Here is a 17,708-nt window from a genome sequence, read left to right as displayed (position 1 = left end):
ATTCTCCAGTGGATCGGGTCTCCTGTGAGGCTCTCAGATTCTCGTGTATTTTCTTCTACAGGAACTTACCATGGTTTAAATCATTAGCTGATTTATGTGCTCCCTTGGTGAGTGTCTTTCTTTCCCACTAAACTCCATGTTACACGGGCGGTGTCAGTTTTCTCACTGCTAAACTCTCAGCCACCGAGCATGGTGCCCAGAACAGAAGCTACTGTTACTGGATGAATTAACCTCGCCTCCAACTCCATGTTCCGTCTCATCTGCCTTGGAGTTCTGGCACCCCTCCTTTGTTGAAGCCAGCCTTTATTGCATGAATTCATATATTTCATTGGGCAGCCACATGCTGTTATATGAAGATCAATAAAGGTGGTTTTTATTATTTGGGGAAATGCTTATCATTTCCTACTAGAGCTATGAGAGTGTCCTTTACTTCAAGATTTCTGGTTAAAGTTTGCTCTTGCCTTCACAGCAGGTCTATTTAATTTTTAATATTTACTTGAATGTTCACCAGGATTGTTTTTCTAAAGCAGCACCATCATTTGCCTGTACAAAAATGACACTAGCCTCATATTCCCTCTAAGGAGCTGATTTTTTTTTGTATTAGACACACAGAGCTAAAGGGGCATTTTATGTGAGAAGCTAGAAAAGAACTAGAAGGTCCATTAAAATCAGCAAGTAGCTCATTTCGAATGCTCATGTATCCTTTCAGCTGGGCTAGTTCAACTCAATGAGAAGAGGTGGAGCTTTATTTCTTAGTGTACTTTGTGCTTTATAAAGGGATGTTCTCATCTTGTCTTGTATCTCTGCAAATCGAATGTCAGTGGCTGGGAGGTTCTAAGAATGCCTAGGTCTACACCTTAGATCACACACCTAGAGGAAGACTTTGCTGGATAAAAATAATATGGCGGTTTCTATCCACCTGTCAATCATCCCAAAATGCTACGAGGAAATGGTTTTGGATGATGAGGCAATGAGTGCTTGCTTCCATTTGTCTACTTTACCCTATTTTCTGCATTGCCTATAATGAATAGTGCTAGTTTTATGTCGGAGAAATACCCACATAAGCTCTCTTAAATATATCACTCATAAATTCTTGCTTTCATGGTCTCATGCTTCAAGAGCCCACCCACTTTGAAGCATGGAGCTTACTTCCCAGAAGAGGTGGTGGGAGACTGGGAGAAACTACATATATTACTGTTAGTGTAAAATAAACTATTCTGGCAAAAATAGTTAAGTGAGGAAAGAACCATCTCTTGAATTTCATTTGCACAGCAGTCCAGGCCCTCTTCCTTGGGGTTAGCTACAGGAGCAGCCAGCAACAAGATGATTTCTTCCCTCTGACCCCCGTCAGTAAAAGAGAGAAGTATTCCAACCTGCCTTGGCTCCTGCAACATGTAGTGAATCATAAACTGGTCTGCCCTGCACAGTATTTTGCTTTTCATTTTATTTGATTCAAAGTGGTTGGTTGAAGCCAGTGAATCTCAACTCTGAAATGGTGATAAAATACTCATGCTCTTAACAGTTTTATTAATTGTGATAAATGTATAGCCAGCATGCTAAACAATTATGATCAAGAAGAAATACGGTGCTATTACATTCACTCTAAGTTATCTGATATCATGGTTACAAATACTTATGTGGCCAAGACTCAATTTACTGATGGGTTGTGTATAAATACAGATCACAAATCTCACTTTTTAAGTCGATAGGTTTTCATCCAAACACATTTTCCCATAGGAATATTTTATAGGTCGTGTTTGGATTCCAAGACTGATATTAAAAAAAAAAAGCTGTAGCTCAAATTTTCAGCTAGAAATATAAAACATTTCCCAGAAAACCCCACTATTATTACAATTTAAAATACTATATGCAACAGAAAAGTAGTTTTAAGGGAAGAGGAGATGGAACTTTGGGGAGTCCCTTTCTCAGATCTGGGGGCTTAGCAGGCCTCTAAAAGCTACGTTTCTTCAAAAGGTGCTTCTAGAAAAGTCTGAGAGGTGTGATTCTCAAAGTTTTCAGGCACACAATCATAACAGGGAGGTACAGGGAGATTATCCCAAGGTAACTAAAGAAGAGTTAGAGAAGGCATTAATGTGGAGGCACAGGGAAATTTGCCTGAGATGAATTAACTGAGCTCTGAGGACTGGAACTGGGATGAGAATGGCAGCATGGTATCCTGGGGGCGGTCCTAATATCTAGCAAGTGAGGAGCACGGAAGGAGATGAAAAGAAATTAGATCGTGAGTCCGGGGTAGAAGTATCTTCAGAGTGTGACCAATATGCCATCATGTCACCTTTCATTCAGATTGAGGGGATTTTCACCTTACAGCAGACAAACAAATGTCCCAAGAAAACTACAGAGATCTGTGACTTCTACATAAATGATACGTTTTCACTTACTTGAACTAAAATGCCATCAAGCGAATTTGAATGGAGTTTGGAAAAATACTAGGAAAAAGCAAACCATATAGGCCCAGCTTCACCAGACATAAAACACACACACACACACACAAACAGGCACACGCACGCACTAACAATTCTCAGTTTGGCCTGGGCCCTGATCAGCCTTTGTCCTCTGATAACCGCTGACAAGAAGCTAGGCACAGCAGATAGGATAATATCAATCTTCACCTCAAAAAAGTAAAAATCCAAGCTCTAGAGAGAGGGGCACTCAAGGGTCTGTGAGACTTTGTTTTTTTTTTTAAAGATTTTATTTATTTATTCATGAAAGACAGAGAGAGAGAGAGAGAGAGAGAGGCAGAGGGAGAAGCAGGCTCCCAAGGAGCAAGGAGCCGGACGCGGGACTCGATCCCAGGACCCTGGGATCATGACCTGAGCTGAAGGCAGACGCTTAACCATCTGAGCCACCCAGGCGCCCTCTGTGTGACTTTGTTACAGGGCACCTTTATCTCCTTAATTCTCCATCTCGTCTCTCCACAAATTCTGTTCTCCAACACCATGGGACTTCTTCATGTCTGCTGCTTTCTTTCAGACAGCAATTTTTCTCCCTACCACCTTCTCCCTTGGGGATCTCATACTCTCCGAGAGCTTTAATACACAAGATCACCTCTCTGGCCAGGATTCCCATGCTTCACTCATTCCTGAACTCTGGCTTCCAAATGCCTACTGGATCTCCCCTGGATGACCAAAACAGATTTTAAAATGCCACATGTGGAACTGAACTGATCACCGTATTTTCTAGTCCATAAACTGCCTTCTCCACTCCCTTGAATGGTACCAGCATCTCAGACACCGAGGCCTGTGACTTGGAAGGTGATTCTTTGCTGCCTTTCACACTCAGTTCATCGCCAAGTCACCCCCTGATTTCTTGCATCTGTTTTCTTTTTGTCAGGGACTAGAGCTACAACTTCTGTTCACGGTCTTTCTCTTCTAATCTGGTTTATGTGCTGCTACCACAGCAACCATTCTAAATGGATACTCTGCCATTCCATTGTTCAAGAATGTCAGTGCATCTCTATTGTCAGATGAAGTTCACTAGTCTTAGCTTGATGTCAAAGATCTTCTGTTATGTCAACTAAACTTAATTTTTATTTTTTTATTTTTTTTATTTTTTATTTTTTTTGAAGATTTTATTTATTTGAGAGAGAGAATGAGAGACAGAGAGCACGAGAGGGAAGAGGGTCAGAGGGAGAAGCAGACTCCCTGCTGAGCAGGGAGCCCGATGCGGGACTCGATCCCGGGACTCCAGGATCATGACCTGAGCCGAAGGCAGTCGCTTAACCAACTGAGCCACCCAGGCGCCCTAAACTTAATTTTTAGACATGGATCCCACCTCCCTCCTTTCATGCAACATATGCTATGGCTAAACCAAACTCCTCAAGATATGCTAACTGTGCCTTCCACTTTCCACCACAAAGCAGCTCATTCTGTCCCTTTGCTTGGAATGACCATTCGCCCCTTGACACGTGTCCAGTTTCCAAGTGTTCTTCAAGAATAAGCACGCCTTTTTATGTTGTTAATTAAGCCTTCCCTCGATGTACTAAGTGGAAGGAGACTGCCCTGTCCTTGAACTTTGACACTATTTCCTGTTTCTAAACTTCAGCATGTTTACAAGTTCCTAAGTTGTTTTCTCCTCTCCCGGAATTATTTACCTCTGAATTTCTCTACGTCGTTTAGTGTGAGAAAAAAGAGACAGTGTCCTAAAGAGTTTAGCATTGGTAGGACCGAAAAGCACTCATGTAAGTAACTGCAATACACTTAAGGATGAATGCTGAGTGACTGAAAGGGTAGGAAAATTATTTTAATCATATCTCTCTGTGGTAGGGTGAAGACACTGTCATTTGCATAATACCACATATCTGGATGAAAATGGAACACTTCTGTCACCAACAGTATTTGTCCAAAGTCCAGATGTCAAGTATTGCTTAGTCAAATGATCTGGGTATCTTTATATGATAAAAACCCATAAGTGAGAGACTTTACCATAGAAACAACACAGGAGGAGAAATATACATTTTGAGGGGGAACCTTAGTGGAAATTAGTTTATTATCTCAAATTGAAAGTACTTTATTTCTTAAAAAATTTAAAAAGATTTTATTTATTTATTTATTTGAGAGAGAGACAGCAAGTGAGCACAAGCAGGGGAGGAGTGGTAGAGGGAGAGGGAGAAGCAGGCTTCTCCTCCCCCGCTGAGCTGGGAGCCCAACACGGGGCTCGATCCCAGGACCCTGGGATCATGACATGAGCTGAAGGTAGACGCTTAACCGACTGAGCCACCCAGGTGCCCCAAATTGAAAGTATTTTAGATACTTGTCCCACTTCATTAAGAACTTACTAGCTGTAACACAAAGTTGACTTTGTCTAGTTCTGTTCATTTTGTCTTGTGGGTGGGGTTAGATCTATAAAAACTTCACCTTTTGTTTATTTATTTTTGTAAAGATTTTATTTATTTATTTGACAGAGAGAGAGAGAGAGAGAGAGAGAGAGAGCACACATAGGAAAAGAGGCGGGCAGAGGGAGAGGGAGAAGCAAGCTCCCAGCTGAGCAGGGAGCTCGATGTGGAGCTCAATCCCAGGACCCTGGAATTATGACCTGAGCTGAAGGCAGACTTTTAACTGACTGAGCCACCCAGGTGCCCCAAAACTTCACTTTTTATTCTGGTGGAGTTGGGGATTGAATGATTGTCTCTTTTTGCTTAAAGAAACTTTTACTGCTATGTACAGTTTATCTTTATGATTTTCTATTTAATCCCCTAAAATAATCATTGCTACAAGTTTCTCACACATAGCATCCATGACTTAATTTTGACAATCTTCGGTTTTGATTGATGAAACTCGAGTCAGTATTGCGTTCACCTTTTTACATTAGATAATGGTCTGGAATCTTCAAAATAGGCATATATTAGATTGTTTTTTGTACTAGACTGGATTGAATGGTTTCCACCTTGGGTTTTTTTTTAAAGATTTTATTTATTTATTTGACAGAGAGAGATACAGCGAGAGGAGGAACACAAGCAGGGGGAGTGGGAGAGGGAGAAACAGGCTTCCTGTGGAGCAGGGAGCCTGATGCAGGGCTCGATCCCAGGACCCTGGGATCATGACCTGAGCCGAAGGCAGACACTTAACGACTGAGCCACCCAGGTGCCCCCCACCTTGAGTTTCTAATTTAAGCATTATATTAGCAAGATTCATATAAAAATCTGGGTAAGCCTCTAACAAGACAGTGAAACTTTGGGAGATCTACAGGCCAACTCGGACAAAGAATAAACAGCAGCTGCTAATACCACTGCAGAAGCATCACAAAAATCTCTCCTTAGGGTGACACATCTATTTATGCTACAGACTTATTGGTGTTCACTGGATTCCAGCTCATAACCTGAAGCCCTGAGTGTTCATTAGAAGACAATGCAATCCTTGCGTAATCAGTAAGCCACTGTTTGTTGAACATTTTCATGAGGTTCATGTCACTTACCAAGAGGGTTGCAGTTATGGGCCAAGTTTCTCATGTTCGTTTGTTTGCAGAACAGACCTTATATCTTAATCCAAACCATTTATGAGAAGTCTCTAAAGCTGCAGCCAGCCCTCTGGGCCACTTCATCATTTGATAAAGATAGTTGCAAATGTCCTATATGTTGATGCTCTATGAAATTAATTTTAAATGTTCAATAGAAATTTATAGTAAAGTTTTAATACCTTGAGACTTGGTGTGAAAAGAGGTATTTGAAAAGGCATGATGAGTGTTTCCCAATTTGAAATGCTCAGCTGAGCTCAAGTTGCTTTAAACACAGCGTGTCGCAGGTATGCCCACTGAATTGCAACTTACGCTGTCTCTCCTAGATGGGTCGTATGCATTGGAACATGCTTCTGCTCTGGATCTGAATTCTGTTTCCCATCAGGACTGTAGTACGCCCTTGGGCCTTCTTCCAATTTCCTTGAGCCTCAACCACCACCTCCTTACTACTCCACCTAGGTTGGACTAGTCACTGAAAGGGGTCCTGTTTTAATCCAGACAGAACACAGATATGGCTCTCCTTACTTGAGTATCACCACTGTTTTACCTGTATACCTGAACTCCATCCAACTCCTCCCTTCTCCCCTTAGGGTCAGATACCCAGGATATCAAAGGCAGACTAGAATAGATATCCTTTCTTTGAAATGTCCTGTGACTGCTGGCACCGTACCATCCAGCCAAGGTGGCCAGCTGTATGGCTTTCCTTACTGTATAAAGACACCCAGTTTTTAGCTAATCTTGCCATCTTAGTTTGTTCAGTACTCCTTGTTCTATACCCATTGAGCTCTCTAGCATCTGACTTTGGGTGTTTATGATAAAATGTTAGTTCTTTCCATTTTACTATTTTTTTTATTTATTTGACAGAGAGACACAGTGAGAGAGGGAACACAAGCAGGGGGATTGGGAGAGGGAGAAGCAGGCCCCCTGCTGAGCAGGGAGCCCAATGTGGGGCTCGATCCCAGGACCCTGGGATCATGACCCGAGCCGAAGGTAGTTGCTTAACCGAATGGGCCACCCAGGTATCCATTTTACTATTTTTTAATGGCAAAAAAAAAAAAAAAAAAGATTCCTTGCAATTTAAATGTGGATCCTAAGGCGCCTGGGTGGCTTAGTTAGTTAAGCAACTGCCTTCGGCTCAGGTCATCATCCTGGAGTTCCCCGGATCGAGTCCCACATCGGGCTCCCTTCTCAGCGGGGAGTCTGCTTCTCCCTCTGACCCTCTTCCCTCTCGTGCTCTCTATCTCTCATTCTCTCTCTCTCAAATAAATAAATAAAATCTTTAAAAAATAAATAAATAAATGTGGATCCTACTATTTATTTCCATTAATTCCCAAGAGAAGTAATTAATCAGTTTTTGAAGTCTGCTTTGCGTGAAAATACTCTGTGAGTCTATTCCTTGATGGCCATTCTGTCAGATGCATAAATAACACAAAAAAAACTTACTAATAGGTATTTCCAGCAGAAAGACTTTCTCTAGAACAAACACCCCCTTAAAACCCCTCATTCTTTTTGTTTCATTCAACAAAACAAAATATTTAATTTAGCTCTTGGTCTCTAGAGATGGCTGAGAGAATATTCTGTTAGATGAAAGAACATCAACATACTACAGTGTAAGACACAATATATGAAGTTATGATGGACAAGAGTAAAAAGAAGCATTACCTTAGGATCATGTATTCCAGAAAGCTCTTCATAGATCTTCTCACCTACCATGACAGCAGCCAAGTTCGCTGTGTATGTAGAAAGGCAAAACATACAGAAAATGGCCCAAAGGTTCATTAGAAACCTGCCAGTCCAGCATTTTGGGGGTTTGATGGCTGCTGTTCTACCAAACAAGAGGGCATAACAGACATTCAAGGCTGAAGAAAAGGAGAAGACTTTACTTCTATTCCGTCCCTTGGGAGTCATACCAAAGGGGCTCTTCCATTCATACAGAGTGAGGAAGATGGCAGTGATGTGCAGAGCCACAAAAATCCCCAGCCACATTGTCCAATGGAGTGGCCACATGAAGGCTCCAATGGGAGCTGCTGTGTCTCGGGTCCTCACTAAGATGCCCAAGCTGGTGGAAAAGAAAGGACTGGTGAAATCTATCACTTGGCTTCGTGCAGTATTGATGCTGAAGGAAGTGACTGCCAGGTGGGCTGACCCACTCAGGAGATCACCCACCAGCCCAGTCCAGTGCCCATTTTTCCAGGCTCCATACTTGCCATCCCCAACAATATAGAGGTCAAAGTCAAAGTTCATGTCTTCCGCTAGCTTTTCCAGCAGATCAATGCAATATCCATAGCAGCACTTCTTGAATTTGATGGGCACTGTATCATTACTGCTATGGAGGCTGTTAAAAAGGCTGTCCAACATGGAGGAGTCATTAGTCATGGGGTTTAGACAGAGTTGGCCAGCAGGGCACAAGCCTTCATCATCTACCTCCCGTGTGAAGACAAATGGATGCTCAATCAGGGTAACCACTCTCAAGTGTAGTTTACTCGGGTATTGGAAGTGGGTTTTGTGCCTCTGGGTCTGCTCTGGCCATATTCCATAGTCCATGACAATCTTGCCCCCTTGCCATCTGCCCAAACGGGTCCACATTGGCTTTCCCATGGGGTCATGTTGCAGATTCCAGATGAAAAAGTTGTTTTCTGAGCTGATGATAGTGGAACCTTTTACTTTGATGGAACCACTGAGGCCTCTGAAGGTGGTGTTGGCTAGAAACCTGGCAAAGAGGAGCAAAGGCAAAAAGTAAGGAAAAGAGGTGAGGCCAAAGACAGGAAGGAGGCTCATCTCTGCCTTAATAAAAAGAAACTCTAAATTTTTTTAAAGGCACTGCCTATAATTTCCTCCAGAATTAATAAGCTGGACTCTTCCTAAGAGAAGAGTCTTATTTCATTGAGCAAATGAGATCTTATCCTCAGGTCTAACATCTGGGCTAGGTGCGTGACTCTTACTCCAAATCTCTTTATTCCTAGTTAAGGGATGTGTTGTTTCCTGTTGTAAACTGTTAATTATATATTCCCACAACTTTCCAAGCTATGGAGGTTCTCAGCATCTTTAACATGTTTCATTTCTACTGTTCACTCTATTCAATTGCAACGAAATCAGCTCAATAAATACCGTTTTTGGTGCAAGTTTTAGTGAGTATGCTTATCCTTTTATAATTGCTTAAAAACTGCATTCATAATTCCAGAAAATAGCCTAACCTTACTTTCAATGTTTCTCTTTTCACAGTGGCAACAATCAACACATCTCTCCCCATAAGGCCAGTCAAAGTGGCCTCCTGGATATCATCCACGGAACAAAGAAAAAGATGAGAAATAGACTTGCAGATCTCAGGATAACCTCAGGCTACCCTCCCTCTAAGTCATTCGAGAAAAACAATTGGCTCTGGCTCTGGAGAGAGTTTCTCTGCCCAAGTCAAAGAAAGGAAAATTACCAACTGAATGATATACTGATTCCTAACCTAGGGAACCTGGCACTCTCAAATATATGTTCTGATATGGGTAAGGCAGGAAAATGCTTGGTCAGTGTTTGGGAAGATAAGGCAATAAGAAGTAACATATAAACTTGTGGTACTTTCTTACTCTTAATTATGGCCTGTGCCCGAAGAAAAGCCTAGACTTTGACATCAGACACACCTCTGTTTGGATTTTGGTCCAGCCACCTTCTAGCATTGTCCTTAGTTTTGTCTTCAGCAAAATGGGGAAAAATGATACTGCCTCCATTACAATGGCTGGAAATAATACATATAAAGTATATACCCTACCTTTTGACCTAGAACAGATGTTTCACATATGGTACCTATTATTCAATGTCATTCAAATTTTTTCAATCAAGGCTGTCCCCAGGTCACTTTTCCCTAATCTCTAACAGAACTTCTCTAGTTGGAGACGCCAAGTATTGCATTACGAGAAACTCATAGACGGTACTCAAGACACATTTTAAATTAAAAGGAATTACAATGGAATGTGGAACGTAATATAGAAGTTTTTTTGAGGAATCAGGTGATACAAGTCTAGACTCTCAGCAAAACACATTCATCCATTGCCTGCCACCAACATTACTCAGTAATTTACAAATGCAAATACAAGTAGTAAGAAGTTATACTGCCACAGAAGGGACATAGAAAAATCAAAATGTGTTAAGAATGTACTAATTTTCATTAGAGATATAAATGTAAATCACATTTGAAGATGCTCCTATCACTAAATGTAATGAAACTGCTCATTTTGGTAGATTGCATGTAATGGTAATTATTCATGTTAGCATTCGCCAGTGGGGCTCTTTACCACTTAAAATGAATTTTATTTTGCAACAAGTAACGAAGTCTCAGTTATCTTAGATTTTAAAATAGTTTTATGCTTCTTTAGAGAAGTAGGGAACCAAATCATTAAAATATACAGATTAATCAATTGATAAATTACCTAGGTACTATAAAGGAAGAGTGACTACAACTGTGTTTCTAATGAGCAATCTACAATTAAATGTGTTCTCTCTCTCATAGATACAGACACACAGACACAGACACACACACACAGACACACAGACACACAGACACAGACACACACACACACACACACACAGCCTAGGGAACAAAATGGTTTGTAGTACATAGGTTAATTTCATTTGGTCAATTTGATGATCAGTAAAGTCGGAGTTGTAGAAAGAGAAGCCCTTCACTATTTTAAGAATATTTGGGACTTACTTATTATAGATTTCTAGCTGGATGGACCGTTGAAGGACTACCACTGAAAAAATATATACTCGAATCATCTCAGAAATCTTTGAGAGACTACGTAACTCCTTCATTCCAGTAAAATTTATTCATTATTGATGTTTAATAACATCCAAGATGGTGGTGACTGAAGGACAATGCTCAGTTGTCTGAGGCATCCATTTGTCACAGAAATGCAAATCTACCAGGATCTAAATATCTTCAATGTTCCCACACCAGAAAACCCAGTGCCTGTTTCACTATGCAACTGGCACCAAGAAATTGGGTCTCAGAGAATCCCCATTTATGACAGATGATTTCGGTCTATTTTATTTTCAGTTTTACAGAGGGTAAAGTAAATCTCATTGATAGCTTTTAGTTATAGTCCCCTTCACTATGTATTCTTTGTAACGTGATGACAATGCAAAAGCAAAGTTTAAATGCCCACTGATTAAATGGTTGAAATGTCACTTTTGCTCTAATCAGTTTCTATCATGGTCCTTTTTATTCTGCCTGGATTCTTCTTGGATGAACAAGAAAACGAAAAATCAGGAATAAATTTATTGACAGGAGAAACTGTTGCAAATACCGTTCTTAACCTTAGAGTTACAGAGATGAAAGACACACTCATTGTTCTCAAGAACATGAAAGTCTTCCGATGCGAAGAAAGAAAAGTAAAGAGGCAATTTGAGGGTCATGATAGAGGTAAATCTGGGTGCCACTGGGACAGAGACCAAGGGCTCCTGCACATTCTACTGCAGACATGACAGGGAAGCTGCTTAGAGAAGGTGCCAGAGTCGAGTGTATACGAAAAAATAGCTGGGAAGAGAAGCTGGGGACTGATACTGTCATCCCAGGGAGCCGTGTGTGCCAAAGCCAGAGATGGAGCGCAGGGTGATATGTGGTGAGAAATAAGATGGAAGACAAAGGTGGGAAATGAATTTCAAAAGGTCTGAGGTTATGATGAACGTAATGGGGAGGCACTGAGGGGATTTTATCTGGGGAAGGACAGGACCATCAGATTTGATTTTAAAAAGGTTTTTCCCCTGTTAGCTATATGGAAAATGGTTTGGAAGGAGGAGGGGGCTGAGCACACTTTCATATGTGAAGAATAATACTCCTTCCCTCCTTCTCTCTCTGCTTGTTTCATAAGGGGCTTAAGGTAGCAAGAGCTAAGGTAATAGCTGTGTAAGCGGAGAAATGATGGCATCATCAGGAGATAGATAGTCTTCAAAAAGAATAGTAGTCATTTTAAGGCACCAAATGCAGAGGGCTGCATTTTGTCCACAAACCACACTAAGGATGTGTGAAACTCAGCTTGACGGAAGGTCACATTAAGTCCCGGAGTATTTAGCTGAATATCAGCTCAGTGTAAGCCCATAGAGCAATGTGGGTATAAAAAAGGAGAAAAGCGATCTTAAATTCTTTTAATAGAAATTTAGAGCCTGGGTCACAGGGACCAATAATATCACTACACTCTCTGTTGATCACACTACAGCTCTAGCCTAGAAATGAATTCTAAATAAACCTTCCAGCTTCAAGAATGTTATGAGGAAAGGTAAGGAGGTGGAAAATATAACAAGGGGTAGGAAGCACAAAAATCCGATTGCAGAGCAGGGTAGAAAAACAGGAGAAAATAATATAGGAAAAGCAGATCGCAACGAGACTGTACAGGCTTTGCAAGTCCATTTTATGAGATTGGATTTTATTTAATGGGAAAAGGGGAGTCATGAAGATTTCTGAGCAGAGTAACGATATAGGCAGAGGTCTGCATTAGTAATATTGATCTGGAAACAGGTACTCTGTGTACATAGGAAGGAAGAGATGGTGGCCAGGAGACCACTTAGAAGAATATTACAATAGCTTTGTCATGTGTGATAAGGGCTTGGATCTCTCCCTGAGTAAGAGCCTAGTTTAGCACCATGCCTTTCCTGTCTAGTGTTTAACAAAGCAGTCAGGTATCTATGTTTTTTATCAGCACCCTCCCAAGATACCACTCTGCTCAAAAGAATGAAGCTCATTAGTTAATTTGCATTGAGGTAACTTATCACTTTAGTAAAAGCTCCCAGTTATCTCGCTAATTAAGAATATGTGTCGATTTGTATAGGAGCCAAGATAAAATGTGTACTTTGCAAATTATATAAAAACTGTTTTTGAGACAGTTCACAGTATAAGCAAGATCAGTGTTTAATACATTTAAGATATATTTTAGAAGCCACATTTGCACACAAAACTTGACATGCTAATTAAAGAATTTTCTTATTCATTAAAACAAATGAACAAAGATGTTAAAAAAACAACACGTCATCCATTCAATCATTGATTCATTCAACAGTACTGTGTGCCAGGCACTGTGCTAGGGGCTAGGGGTTAGGGGCTATAGTAATGAACAAAACAGACAATCTATGCAGCTTATATTCAACTGAAGGAGACAGAATAAATGTGATAAATAGGTACTATGTATGGGATATTAGAGCTGCTAAGTGCAAAGGAGGAAAAATAGAGCACAGTAAGGAGATGAGATGTGTCTGGATTGGCAACAGTGGGGTGAAATTTTAAACTAGAGAGGCCAGCAAAGAAGGAGGTATTTTCGTAAAGAGCAGAAGAAAGGGAAGGAGCTAGCCAGAAGGAGGAGATCTAGATAGAACATTCCCTGTAGAGGGAGCACCGAGTCCAGCTTTCTTAAAGTGGGGTCGTGTCTTTTGCCTGAGGAACACCTATAGGAGTGAGGGGCATAAGAGTTTAAGACAAAGTCAGAGAAAATGTATGGGTAGTGGGAGTTGGGGAAATAGCATGTTGTGGGTCATTGTAAGGACTTCGTTTCTTCTCTGCATAAGGTGGAAAGCCATAGGTGGATTTTGAGAGGAGAAGCAATATGACATGACTTACATTTTAACAGGATCGCCACAGTGCTGTGTTGAGAATGAACTGAAGAAAAGAGCAGCAGCAGAAAGACCAGTTAGGGGGCTGTTTCCAACACTCAGACAAAAGGTGATGATGGTTTAGCCTGAGATGGTAGCAGTGAAGGTCGGATCTTGATATACTTTGAAGCTGGGAATAATAGGATTTGCTGATGGCTCAGATATGGTTGCTAGGAAAAGGAGACACAAGGATGACACCCAAGTTTTTGCCCTGAGCAAGCGGAGGCATGGAATTGCCACCGAGGTAAAGAAAACTGTAGGAGAATCAGATTTGATGTGGGTGAGAACTACCAGTTCAATTGGCCCAGGTTAAGTTGGAGGTAACTTCTAGAAATCCAACGGCAGATGTCAAGTAGGTAGTTGGAGATCATGTGGAGCTCAGGAATGAGGTGCGAACAGGAGCTACGAAATTGGAAGCCATCCCCCAAGACACAGTATTTAAGGAGACCAAATGAGATCACGAGATGAGTTAACTGGAGATGAGAAGACCCAGGAGTAAATCTGGGGCACTCGAACACTCGAAGGTGGTGCCGCTGAAGAAGAACTAGCAAAGGGACCTGAGAAGTTAACCAGAAGCTAAGAGAAGAGCAGACTGCGTTGGGTTCCAGAAGCCAAGCAAAAGAGATGTTTCAAGGAGGGGCAGTGATCAACTGTATCAAATACTTCTATAATTCCTTAATAAGAGAATGTTAACTGCAGTGTTTATCTTAATTTACCTAATTACATTATTCGTGTACTATTTTTACTTTGTAAAAACTTCGTCTAAAATTTACTAAAGTTAAATAAAAATCTCCCGCTACAAATAATGTTGCCATGTTCTTAACAAATTTCAAGATCTGTTACCCCCTGATTTTTCTTCTTATTCAGCATATAGTTTTGCTAGTATTGTTTTTTATATTTTTTGTAAATCTGTACCTTTTCTTGCCTATGAACTAATTCTGTAATAATCCCATTGTTTCCAGTCTCCCTTTTGACCATGTAGAAACCAAACCATTGCTTAAATACATCATCAACCTCCCATGTCTTCTTCGGTGCCCAGGTGTTTATAGGTCAGATATTTATTTCTACTTTGATCTTTTTTCACTCAACTTATCTTTGGTATATCTACTTCTCTCATTTGTTTTTTATTTCTTTTTAAATTGCCCTCTTATCTTTGTTTTTTTGTTTTGTTTTGTTTTTCCCCTACCGTTGCCTTCCATTAATCTTATTTGTACACGGGCATATCTATTTTGCTCTGTAAAGCCATAAAATGTATTTTCCCCTTTGGGAACTTTCTTTTGTATCATTAAAAGAATCTGTATCCTCATTCTCTTGTATCTTGAAAAATGAGCTGAATTTCTTTTCCCATGATCATCTCATCATATTTAATATTCTCCCCCCAAGGACTGAGAGATTTTTTTCATCCTCCATAAAGCTCTATAACATTTTTTAGACTGTGAGAACTTAATTTTGAATTTTTGCCTTCGCCTCTATTATGGTTAGTGACATTCTCTCCAACTTCCCTCCCAGCAGCAGCACCACCTAATTCTGTCAGGTTGACTTGTTCCTATACAGTGAATCTAAATATTTATTTCTTGGTCCCTTTTAATTTAGCTCTAGAGCTACTGACTAGAGCAGAAGCTCAATAAAGCCCTTTTAGTATGAGACAAAGGAATATCCTTAGAGCTTCCCATTCTCCTTTTCCTGGGAGGGGAGGGGGGAGGGGAGGGAAGTTGGGACGAGATCTACTAATGTTCAGAAATCCCATCTTTTCTTCACATGATTCATTATCTACAATCATGTAACGAATCTGCCGGTCAAAAGTCACATCCTCCAAAGTTCTACACTTTTACATTTGTGACAAGCTCATACTCATCCAGTTTTTTTCCTGCTCTTTTTCACTGGAGAGCCCCAAACTATTCTGTCTTTGGATAGTCTTACGTCTTTTAGAGAACTCACACCCAGTTCTGATCTCTTACAATCAGTATAGATATCCAGGTTCTCAATTATTAGCTATTTATATTTTATGTTTGCATTTTAATCCATGAGTGTGTGATTTTCCTTCCTTCTCCAAGACTTTTTCCCTCGTGCCCCTTGTTCTCTAAATTACCCTCATTTTGTGTCTCTTCCCCGGGCTCTGGATTACTTCCCCTTCCTCCAGGTTCCTCACAGTTTCTGACATGTAGGGTCAATCCATGGTTATCTCATTATTTCTTTAGGCTCTTTCTCTTATTTTATTTTTCTGAATTTTCTCTTCTTCCTCTCTTTCCCTCTTTTCCTGCCGGTGGACTTGGGAGAACAGAATCACCAATACTCTGTCCTGTTAAAAGGAGGTGTGGTCTTGAATCAGCTCTTGACCATCCCTAGTTAATTTTTACGTTTTTGTTGTTGTTGCTGCCACTCTAGGCCCTCTCCCACTCCTTCTGAAATCCATCTATTTACCTCCCTTTATTCTTTTCATGTCTTTTACACCATCTCCCTTTTCTTTTTTAAACGGCCCCAAAGACCCTTTGCCTATCTGTATGGCCAGCTGTTACTAGTTCAGCTTTGACTTTGCCGCCTCTTTCATTGCAGCAGACCCCTGCCGGACGACATGAATTTGTCACCTCAGCCACAGAGCTTACCCATGGTCCAATTCTGCCGGAGGACATTGCTTTCTTCCATTTTGTTCTCTGTGATTGGGCCAGCTCTCCAAATTAAATATTAAACACAGATGATTTCTTGAGATCCATGTGAAATGATGCCTTCACTGTCCTCTCTAATCCTTCGTAGTGATCCTAAAGTGCAAGCATTTGGCAGATGATCACCTCCATCTTTGACTTTGTGGGCTATAAATCTGTGAGGGTGTGGATTTTGACATTCTCCACGTTCCGAGAGCAGTCTCTTCCACAGAGTGGCTGGTAAGAATAAACAAACCCTCCCTTTCCACTGCTCTGCTTTGTAACACTGCAGGCTGTCAAGCTGAAAGAGACTTCAGTGTGCATCTAAGCACCTAGAGAGTACCGAGCCATCTTTGTATCTTAGGCACAGCACAGCGCCTGCCCAGAGTTACTGCTCAGGGATGTCTGTGGGATAAATGAAATTAAACACATGTCTTCTGCTCAGATCAGACATGTACCTCTTAAAGAGCTCTTCATCACTTTGCCAGAAGAATAGGGCTAAAACAGCCAGCCAGGAAGTATTTGCATCTGCAATTTACAAATTGTTCACCCTGAATAATGCATAGTATCAAAAATAGAAATTAGTTCAATGGGAAACCTCTCTGATGATAAGGAACTTAATAGGAATTAGAAATTGCTAAATGTCAACCCTTAGAGCAGAGGGCCCCCCACATATTTTAATCACTGATCACATCAACTTACAAAGCTCATCTTTTAAAATAAATTTCTATCAGTTAAGGGATAAGAGCAATTTAATAACATGTTAAATATACATATGTACAAACATATGAATCCTTTGAGTCTACGCTTTGCCAACATCAGCAAAACTCAAGTTACTTACAAGTGAACTGTACAGCAGAAGGACAGCTCCTGTCCTTCTTGGTTTTTTCCCCAAGAGGAGAAAAACAGTAGCCTATGCGATTGTGTTAATATATCTTTTGGGCTGTGTTACTATCGGTGTGAATAGTACACATCAAAAAATCAGACACATGGATAGAACACTCTTTTGTGTGCCACAAGTGACAATTTGGCACTTTTTTCTTTCTGTGTTTTTCTCTTACATTGTGGTTAGCTCTGTTCCATAACCTTAAGTTGTTTCCCTTTCCCTTTGCTTTTTGGTATGGACCTTGACTCTTCTCCCCAACTGTGGTCTGTGCCCAACCCTCGGACTGCTCCTGGTTGCTTTGTGGAATACCCCAACTTACTTCATTCTTGCTCTCTGGATCTGGCTCCAGCACTAACCCAGGTGCTGATACCCCTTCCAGCAGCATAGCCCTGGCATTGGCACATCATGCAGTATTTACCAGTCACTCATCCATCTGAAGGGTTATAGGGTCTGGAGATGGAAGTGGCCTGACAGATAGATCTGGAATTCAGAGTAGAGCTGCAGGATTACCCTCTGTACTTTCATACCTCTTTCTGACATATTTCCAAATTTTATAGTAGATGCATACAAAGTAAAAAAGTCAACAA

The 17,708-nt window shown here is 40.8% G+C and overlaps 1 protein-coding gene across 6 annotated transcripts in view; it reads right to left on the bottom strand.

Annotated features, from left to right (window-relative positions):
• The window catches only part of GRIN3A (glutamate ionotropic receptor NMDA type subunit 3A), a 150,572-nt gene that overhangs the window by 80,643 nt on the left and 52,221 nt on the right, over positions 1–17,708 (bottom strand). For all 6 annotated transcript variants that reach the window (XM_027616517.2, XM_027616515.2, XM_027616513.2 and 3 more), the window contains one exon: positions 7,633–8,680. In XM_027616517.2, the coding sequence (XP_027472318.1) occupies positions 7,633–8,680 (1,048 nt within the window). The remainder of the gene's footprint in view (positions 1–7,632; positions 8,681–17,708) is intronic.

The sequence above is a fragment of the Zalophus californianus genome, chromosome 13 (assembly GCF_009762305.2).
Source record: "Zalophus californianus isolate mZalCal1 chromosome 13, mZalCal1.pri.v2, whole genome shotgun sequence".
NCBI lineage: Eukaryota > Metazoa > Chordata > Mammalia > Carnivora > Otariidae > Zalophus > Zalophus californianus.
Note: the sequence above shows the minus strand (reverse complement) of the source record. Positions and strands in the feature narration are given on the sequence as shown.